Source organism: Macrosteles quadrilineatus, unplaced genomic scaffold (assembly GCF_028750875.1).
Source record: "Macrosteles quadrilineatus isolate MER2022 unplaced genomic scaffold, UCM_ALF_1.0 Scaffold_2__2_contigs__length_208266976, whole genome shotgun sequence".
In the NCBI taxonomy this organism is placed as follows: domain Eukaryota; kingdom Metazoa; phylum Arthropoda; class Insecta; order Hemiptera; family Cicadellidae; genus Macrosteles; species Macrosteles quadrilineatus.
Genome location: NW_026542595.1, coordinates 181,845,076 through 181,855,247, shown reverse-complemented (window position 1 = coordinate 181,855,247; position 10,172 = coordinate 181,845,076). Strand labels below are relative to the sequence as shown.

The 10,172-nt window shown below is 36.4% G+C and overlaps 1 protein-coding gene across 1 annotated transcript; it reads right to left on the bottom strand.

Moving 5' to 3' along the window:
- Positions 1-1,408: 1,408 nt before the first annotated feature.
- Positions 1,409-5,753, bottom strand: LOC128985190 (uncharacterized). Its single transcript, XM_054404574.1, has 3 exons — positions 5,739-5,753; positions 2,107-2,821; positions 1,409-1,932 (listed from the first exon to the last, which is right to left on the bottom strand). Exons 1-3 carry the CDS (start codon positions 5,751-5,753, stop codon positions 1,409-1,411), a joined length of 1,254 nt encoding a protein of 417 aa, XP_054260549.1.
- Positions 5,754-10,172: the final 4,419 nt, after the last annotated feature.

The window sequence follows — 10,172 nt, the reverse complement described above, 5'->3', positions numbered from 1 at the left end:
TAACACTTTTCATTAGATGGATGTACTTTATAGTAAGGCTCGTAGGTAATAAGGAAGGGAATTTTCCAGCCGACTAAGTTGGACGGCAAAACGGCTTAAGTGTAAAATATGGCATTTTTCACCAGCCGATGGTCGAAGCCACCCCTGGAGCCGTTGTGCATTACAAAGGCATTCTGAGTCTACCATGTCTAGGTCTAGGTCTAGGACTTAGACGGAATAATATTCAACCAGACAAATTGAAAAGTTATACCTGAAAAAATATCTCTACAGGCCTTTATTACTCTGTGTGGTGAACCATGTTTTTCTTAGAGAGCTTTGAACTTGCCAAAAATAGATTATCAGCACACAATACACAATGAATACTTGCGAACCTCCTTTCACTTCAATCCAAACTAGATTATTTGTCTGCACAAGTTTTAAGTGGACCAGGAAACTCAATATTGAAAACCCTCAAGTAATATTCATAAAAGTGAAAATAAACTTACTGCAGCGAGTTTCTTTTTGCCAGGATGATCTTGATACTATGACAAAGAGTAGATTTTCTATGGTGTTGGTGCTGTTTATGGTACTTAACATTTTATTTAATACATTTCTAGAGGATGTGTGAACTAAAATGATTCAATCATGTAAAAAAATCATTTATTAACAGAGAAAAAATTGTGTCATCAGCTAGATTAATAATACAGTACATCATGATTCTAAATAAATATGTTAACTGATTCTTTATACAGTGACTTGGTGTTTTCACGAAAATGCCTAACATCATTGTTCTAAAAGGTTTTCAGCTATGTTTGTGGTATTTACCTTGAAATATTGCAATACAGAGTCTTTATTCACCATATCTAGGAATAAAATTGTTAAAAGTCAAAAATGGAGAGAAAAAGATTCGATACTGAGCAGAAAATTATTTAATTACTCACAAAAGAAAAGCATACTCAATCATAGTAAAATACTACAAAATATTATTCTGTAATAACAACATAACAATTCATCCAAAAAATACATGTGTCAACATTTTTTAAGTTCATATTTTTATAGCAGTTGCAAAAAGTAAAACAAAACACAATCCGTCGATAATGTAAACTAAATGTTATACTAAATCTAATAAAATTGTTTTTTTCTAGTGATTGTGGAAAATCAAGTTAATTATCTGGAAATCTCTGCATATAGATTAATTTATAAATAAAAATGAATGGTGTTATTATACTTGTATTATATTATTCCGTGTGGTGGACACATGACGCCAAATATTCTATTTAGCTCTAAGTTTTGTGTGATATAAAAAAATATTTAAAGATGTCAGATTATTATTTCTGATCAGGTAAAAATGAAAATAAACATATTACGTAACAACATGTATTGTATAAAATGTACAAAGTTCAAATTACAAACATAACAGTGGGGTTTACTACCCCGATCTTCTTAAAGGATATCTTGGGCTGGGTACTATCTGGTTTCCAAAAGTTGCCGGAGGAGATAGAAGGGCACCTTCAGGGGGAATAAATCCTGAAGCCGGGGGCGCGAACTCCCCCTCAGGCTGCACATCTTGGCTGGGTGCGGGGACGAAGATTGCGTTTGCAAAACTAGATCCAGCTGGTGGAGAAAATTCTTCTCTAAAACTATCAGGGACTCCGTACTGGCTGTGGGGTCTTGGTGGTGGAGGAGGAGGTGGAGGTGGAGGAGGAGGCGGTGGTGGAGGCGGTGGTGGTGGAGGAGGTGGTGGGGCAAAAGCCGGAGAAGAGTAAGGAGCAGGAGGACCATACTCTGGAGCCGGTTGTGGTGGAGGTGGGGGTGGCGGAGGTGGTGGCGGAGGTGGTGGAGGAGGTGGAGGAGGTGGAGGTGGAGGTGGGGGTGGAGGTGGAGGTGGGGGTGGAGGTGGAGGTGGTGGTGGGGCAAAAGCCGGAGGAGAGTAGGGAGCAGGAGGACCATACTCTGGAGCCGGTTGTGGTGGTGGCGGTGGTGGAGGAGGTGGAGGAGGTGGTGGTGGTGGTGGTGGTGGTGGTGGTGGTGGTGGTGGTGGTGGTGGTGGTGGTGGTGGTGGTGGTGGTGGTGGAGGTGGTGGAGGTGGTGGGGCAAAGGCCGGAGGAGAGTAGGGAGCAGGAGGACCATACTCTGGAGCCGGTTGTGGTGGTGGTGTTGGTGGAGGAGGTGGAGGTGGAGGGGGTGGTGGTGGTGGTGGTGGTGGTGGAGGTGGTGGAGGTGGAGGTGGTGGGGCAAAGGCCGGAGGAGAGTAGGGAGCAGGAGGACCATACTCTGGAGCCGGTTGTGGCGGAGGTGGTGGTGGTGGTCGAGGAGGTGGAGGTGGTGGTGGCGGTGGTGGTGGGGGTGGTGGTGGGGGTGGAGGTGGTGCTGCAGCTGGAAGTCCATACACCGGCTGAGGAGCAGGAGCATTGCCTACATAAATAGTCGACAAATCATCACCCGAAGACGAGCTTTCAGGAAGACCATACAAATTAAAAGGAGCCGCGTTACTGGCGGGAGCAAATGCTCCTTGTGGCGGGGCAAAGGCTTCTCCCTGACCACCAAACGGTCCTTGTGCAGGTTCAGAAGTACTGAAAGAGAATGCGTTGGTCCTAGGTCTAAACGGTATGACCGGAATGGGGACGTCTCGTTTCCCTACCCCAGGTCGGACGTAGCTGGCTGTTTGTTGGTACTGCCCGAACCTGTCGTACGACCCGGCGATAGCGGTGGCGTCCGCGGGCCCGCTGACGATGTTGTAGGCGATGGGACGCTGTCCATTGGCAGAGATAGAGACAGAAGTCTGGGTTTGTGCCAAGGACCATCGGGTATGGTGGACTACCAGCAGCCCCAACAGGAACGACTAGAAAATAAAAGAATACGACATATAAAAATGGTTGTTAACAATTTTTTAATTTGTTTTAGCAATTTTTCTTTTTTTCTCTTAAAGTTAATCATGGTAATACAACCCGTTAACACCAATGTACCCGTGCTTAGCAAGGGAGGGGGGAGGAATTGACAGAGAAAATTGTTTTCTTTAAGAAGTTGTGTTTTGGAAAATAATCAACCCTACTACAAAACCTTATTTGATCAATGTTAATTTCTTTTAATGTACTAAAATAAAATCAAAATCTGAAATAGCGTGTAAACAGATGTGATCTGAAAGTTTAAAATTATTCTCATAATCCACAATAACTAAACTGTATACATAAGAAAGCGAAAGCAAAATATTAAAATATTTAACAGCTGTTGATAATAATACCAATCAACATAGTAATCTATAATATTAAAACAAAACAGGGTTTTTATTTCACGATTCTGAATCAACCACTTGACGGATTTTCATGATTTTTGTTTTGAAAGAAAGATAATTTTGAGAACTAGGGAATGTCGAAGCCATAGTTTTAGTTTAGGGTCCCAGTTTTTTAGAAATTAGGTTTTAATTTTCAAAAAGTCTAGCAGCCGACGGACGAGTTAAAGTCGTTTTAGTGGTGGTTTAACTAACAGCTGGTTTCTAACTTTCATTGAAATGTTTATGTTACAAGTTGTTTGTATACAAAAATATTGATCCAGAGTTTGCCTACACACTATTTCACTTTAAAATGTAGTTTATTACCTACCGTAAAAGATCTATGTTATCAGGAGATTGTGTAATATTGAACTAAACATTTTAAACGTATAATCAAGTTTTGTCATAAATGCAATCCGTCTAAGTACAGTATAAGTGCTTAACCTTTAAGATATAAGTGGTTTACGTGTTGATACATCTTTTTCTAGATGTTTGAATATAATATCACTGCATACAGTACACATGAAAATGTCAACCGGTGTAGTAGGTCTCCAGAAAACTGACCAGTAAGCTGCAGGGTGTCAGTAGAAACCAAAATCGATTCATACTATATCATAACTATCCCAGTAGTACTGTATGATTCAGAAACTCGATAAAGGGGTACATTCCAAAAGGCTCGGATCTCGGATGGGCTGGGCAGGCTTTGCATGGCGGAGAGAAGATACTTCAACTTTTAAAAGTGTATTCCAAGGAGTACTACAATGTAGACGACCACTTGGAAGACCAAGTAATGAAAGCCATCTTCAGACTGGTATCTTCCTTAGAAATGGCAGGGGATATAAGAGAACGGGAGTCCAGGATCATTTTAGAGGTTTCAATGGCCGGCCAGGTCCAAATTCACCAACATTTTTGGGGTCGCTTCTAATGTCCAAATTCACCAACTTCCTACCTTTAGCAGGTACGATATTTCTCCCAGCGGGCGGGGAAGGAATTCTCTCCAAATAGTTTGCCATCGCCTGCTCCGTCTCGTCTCGGCGAGAGTGTACTGTAACCTAACCTAACCTAACTTAACCTAACCTAACCTAACCAAACCTAACCTAACCTAACCTAACCTAACCTAACCTGACCTAACCTAACCTAACCTAACCTAAAGCTGCCTGAAACAATCGCAGCTTAAACAGTACTATTGGGGCTAAGCAGTACACTCTCGCCGAGACGAGACGGAGCAGGCGAGGGAAAACTATTCGGAATTCCTTCCCCGCCCGCCGAGAGAAATATCGTACCTGCTACAGGTAGAAAGTTGGTGAATTTGGACATTAGAAACGACCCCAAAAATGTTGGTGAATTTGGATGTAGCCCAATGGCCAAGGTGGTAAAATAAGGTACGGTAAGTGATAGTAGGCCTATGCAGTCGAAGGTGGTATGTAACTACTGTACTCAAAGCCAGTGTGTGTGTGTGAATCGGCCACCAAGTAGTAAACTAGCTGTTCTGAATCATATTCAGTTTTAATTGACTACTCGATTCCCGTACGTAGGACGGGCCAACAGCTCGTTACATTTAATTTTTGAATTTTGTAAACACAAAATCAAAATAAAATGTACATAAACCTCATAACCGTAAAATATTACTCAACGTGACGAATAAATCTGTTCATTTTGTACAGTACTTATTGACTACTTAGTTTTACATAAACGACAGGTACGGATGCCATTGGATGGTTTAAATTACATTGCTGATGGAATATAAACAAACAGCTGTGGTTTTTAAAGCTTTATAAATAAATGTGTTTTTTTTTATTTAAGAAAATCTGTAAACTAACATAGTTCCCGTAAGAAGTTTTGAAAGAATTTGTTAACACAATCCCCGACCCCCCCCCCCCCAGACAAACCCCAGACCATTCCCAGACAAGTATTTGGACAACCTCCTTAATAGTGTTAAGGATGTTATATTTTAAACTATTATAGGGTAAAAATCTGAAGAAATGTATATCTATATGTCTATGTATTAACAGGATACTCCTAAAAATTAAGGTAGGATTGTTTATCAAAGGAAAATACTGTTTTCAATTATGATAATAAATCGAAATTTTAATACGGAATAAGATTTAATTCATTTAATTGACTAAAAATACAAAACCTGGATCTTTGAAGTTTAATTATTAAATATGAAAATATCTACTACAATTAATTAATCAGCCCAGTTACCCAAAAATTTTGTACATTTGAAATTTAGTTAATCTACACAATCCATTATAATCATACAAAACAAACCCTGATATTATTTTTGATTAATGGCAGTATTTGTTTTCAAAATAAAATAATGATCAGATTCCAGAATATAAAAAATAGTTTACTCAGCGTATTCAAATTCTAAAATAAAGTCGATTTGAAACATACTTAACATTAAATATATAAGTGTCTAAGCCTAACTAATACCGACCCTCCAATCCATCGGTAAGCCTAGGTATTATCCAGCTTAAACCCAACATACCTTTATCGTCGCCATGATGTGCTGTAATGCCAAGCCTTCACACACTTCACGATCATTTACCTTTGTTATCAATCTAGACGTCGTTAGCTCCTGTAAACACCGTCCTTTCGCGCGTCAACTCTTGTCAGATTAGAAAGGATCGATAAACACCTTGAATTAACTCATCTTCCCTGAATCCGATGTGCGATCGTGTAATTGATTAATATTCGATTCTATCTGGCGTATTTTCTTTTCATTCGATGGTGGTGTTTTGCGCGAGGGATTTTCTGTCATTAGAGGTATTAAACAGGATATAGGTAGGTATGTTATCTGATTTGTTTCCTGTTGTGTTCTTTAGTATTTTATAACGGTGTTTAATACATTTCCAAAACATAAAAGAGCATGATAGTTTTCATGAGCTATGTAAAGTTTTAGAAAAACTGTTAAGTTGTTTTTTTGTGTTTTTTTTTCTTTTGTATTAGGTTTTTGTTATGATTTGAGGAATAAGACATAATGGTATTTACCATCACAAAGCGTTCTGAAATTAAAGCATGTTAGGATAATCACAAAATAATATTCTTGATTGGTTTAGAGTTTTTATAGAAATTCAATTTCTGTCAAACTTCTATTCCATTTGTAAGAATCTTTTTTATATTTTATTTGCACTTTTTTATAAGCATTTAAAAAATATAAGGGGTTTCTTTCAATTGGGCCTATATGCAATCATCTATATCTATAGTTTCCCACCAGAAGTTTGTAATGCAATAAACCTTTACAGAAAACTTTAAATTTGGAAAATTCCCCATTTAAGATGTTCTGTGAAACTCAAAATGCATGATAGACTAATGGTAACCAAGATATAAAAGCTACCATTTATGTAACATTTACAGGTGCGAAAATGTCATTTATGCTTTAGTTTGATTACATTGTACAGGTAGATTTATAAAGATTCCAGAAAAACAAATCTCAACGTAAAATGTTTCCATTGACGAATATTTTTAATATTCCATAATGGCTGTAAAATAGATTTTTAGATATTTTAGTGCCTTTCAAACTTTATATTCAAACTCCTTTTTCCACTAAAAAGCAAACAAAAAAGTTTACATGCTCTGATTAACACTTTTCAAGGAGGTATTATTTGAAAGTGCCAAAACAGCAGAGGCATTTTAGAAACTAAATTACTTGTTAAATAAAATACCAGGTATATAGGGAGGAAGTAAAAATATATAATAAAGTAAAAATGTATCAGAAAGTAATTAGTTGTATTTAAAAAACGCGGTATACTTTTTTTTATAAATTATTTATAACCTCTTTTTGCAAATACCATAAATACGGATGGTTACTGTTTGTAAATCATCTCGAAAATAAAAGATGACTTAAATAGCTGCAGCGTTTATGGTCGATAGTGGTATTATCTAGGATTTGGTTACTTTTCCAATGCGGTCTTTCTTCAAAACCCCTACAGTTTTAGATATGGAAAAAAATTATTAGTGTTAAAATATGTTAAGCAACAACCTTTTAACTGAAACGGTGAAGATTTGGTATTTAGGTAAAGGAGCTAGCGACTTTAAAAAGTTGTGCTATACCTACCCCCATTGTAATAAGTAAAATAAAAATCCTATACTTTTTCATAAACTTAAGATTGTTTTCTTCCACGAAGTAAAATGTATTTCAGTTTAGTTACTGTGCCTGCCCTGGTACTAATATCAAACGTATGTTTGTGCATGGATACATTTAACATTACTTATGTACATAAATGTATTGATATACAAGGATGAATATAAATACCAATCTAAAAGTTTTTTGTCTGCAATGATCAATTTTGTCAAGAATATGAATATAACATTAACATTTTGTAGACAACTATTAAGTTAGTAATATTTTAGATTTTAAGAATTGTATACTTTATGTTAAACTCCATTGAAACTTAGTGTATTTGATTTAAATGATTTTGTAGATAATCTCACCAGCCATCGGACCATTAAATGATGTACGGTTGTTACATTATGTTTTGTTGACGATGCCATTCATGTAATTGTGTAAAAGGGCAATACCGATTTTCATGATGGGTTTTTGGATCAAAAATTGATATATAAAGTGGTTTACGTTACCTTTTGCATCAAACGATCCTTGATGTAGTTAAAATCAACTACAGCCGCTGCCGCTGGGGCACATCTTCAGGATGTCGAACGTTGAGATGAAAGTGCTTTCATCCGTGGATGAGTTTTGTCAATATATATAATTTCTGTTACACGCAAAATACACGAATACGAATACAACATTTAAATTACACGAATTAAACTTTGCCAAGTAACGAACACACGAGACACGCGCCGTCCGGTGGATATTGCAACTCCAGCTGATCAAGCGTGACGTCATCGTGATGTTTCACTTGGAGTTAAGCGCACTTTGTGTGTATACATTTGAGATGAATATTTTCAGCTTTTCACTGACTAAGACCAGTAAATTATTTAGCAAGGTCCATTTACTTTATCAATGTCCGAAAAAAACGACTTCTGTGTTACTGGAGCGTTTAAGTCTCTGTACATATTTACACTTTCGTTTCAATTGAAAGGCTTGCTTATGTCACTTTTACTGTTACGGCACTTCATTGTCTTTAATCATCATATAGGGTCGTAATTTGTATTGACGGACAGCTTAATGTATAATAGTTTATCTTTTTTAGTTACCAACACCTATGCGATACAATGAGTAAATAGCCATCACGACAATCTGATTTGCTTCGAGTAGTATTTTTCATTATGTTAGTATAATAACCAGCTGAAGCTTTGTAGCCAACACTAGTAAAGTTACACTAGTTAAGGAAACAACACTCACAAACTGTTTTATCCTGAACAGATAAACTCACCAATAACAATTATTAGAATATTATCACTAACTGTTTACGTCTGATCGTAGATATTAGTAAATTTAAAATCTTGATTTTATACTCAACAGTATTCAATAGAACAATATTTGTGTTTTAAATGTTCAACAAACATTAAGTTAGGACTTGTTGTGGTTGAAATGTATTATTGAGATGAAAAATGTAATTGACAAATGCAAAATTAGGAAAAAAAATGTACTACATTACATTGTGACATTGACTTTCTGTTTTACCAATGCAATAGTTATGTAGAACTGATCACTCTACATGACATGATTAGACAGCCAAATGAAAAAGCGCGCTTTCATTGTTGCAACAATAACAGAGGAATCAGAGTTGAACACCAGCTGTAACTGTTGATTTGAGGCTCAGCCACGGCTACCGTGAGCGATAAGGAAGCTACATAACCTTTGACCGTCAAGCGTTGTCCAGTCGACATTGGAAGTAGAGAGTCTGCTACATTAAGTAGTAGTAGAGAGAGAGAGACGAGAGCGTGCACGAGACTTCAGGTAGAGAGCCGTAACCGACATCAAGCCCTTCAGCATCGCTGGATTTTTGTGAGCCTAATTTGGAATTTGGCTAAGGTGAGCCGCTACCATGTTATAAAAATGTTATACTTGAGTTTCATGAGTAGTACAGCTAATTTTGCCTAATCATTAATATTGAAGTATTTAATAAAACTAAACTAAGCCTTGGGCATAGAATGAGATTGTCAGAACTTGTGAGCAAACATTTAATTAAATACAACGAGATACTAATTAATGGTTTTACACTAAGTAAAACAGAAGTAATTAGTTTAGAACCTTCTAACTGAAAAAGTGCTAAGGTTAACAAACAAACAAAATGTAAATATTAGTTAGTATTTTAAATGTAAATATTAGAATGAACTTTATGCATGTTGTTGCCATGATATTTATATTGCTATTTTAACCGTGCTAGAATAATTAATCTTGCAAAACTGACTACACAAAACAAAAGGCAAACAAAGGGACAAAATGTACTAAACCTTTTTGTTCTGCTAACATTATAATAAAGCAAGATATAGCGTAGTCATTGAACTGATTGTGGATAGCTATTTTTTTATAAAATGTTAATATGAGGTTGAGGTGTAAATATGATTTGTGAACCACGTTGATAAATTATTTATTGTAGGCTATTTACTTAATCTCTCAATATGTACAGCATGTTATTTAATGATGTTATTTAATTATAAACCCATTCTTAGGTATTATTATTGTTCTAGAGTGTAATGAGTAATTTCAGGCAAAGCTAGAGTAACAATTGTCAGTCTTACTGATACCTAGCCTATTGAGTTATTACATATTACACCCTAACATTGGTTATTCACTTTAAAGTACAGTATTTATCACTGTGCACTAGGTTCTCATTAGAAACTGAGCAAGAGTGTTTTGTAAACTATTAATAAATAATGTATTCAGATATAAGCTGATTACTAAAGTGTCAGTAATACTTAAGCTGCGACTGGATAAGAAATACAAATAGGCTATTGTGTGGAACTGTATATAATATATTGGTAGCCTATTTAATTTATATTGTTGGAGTAAAGA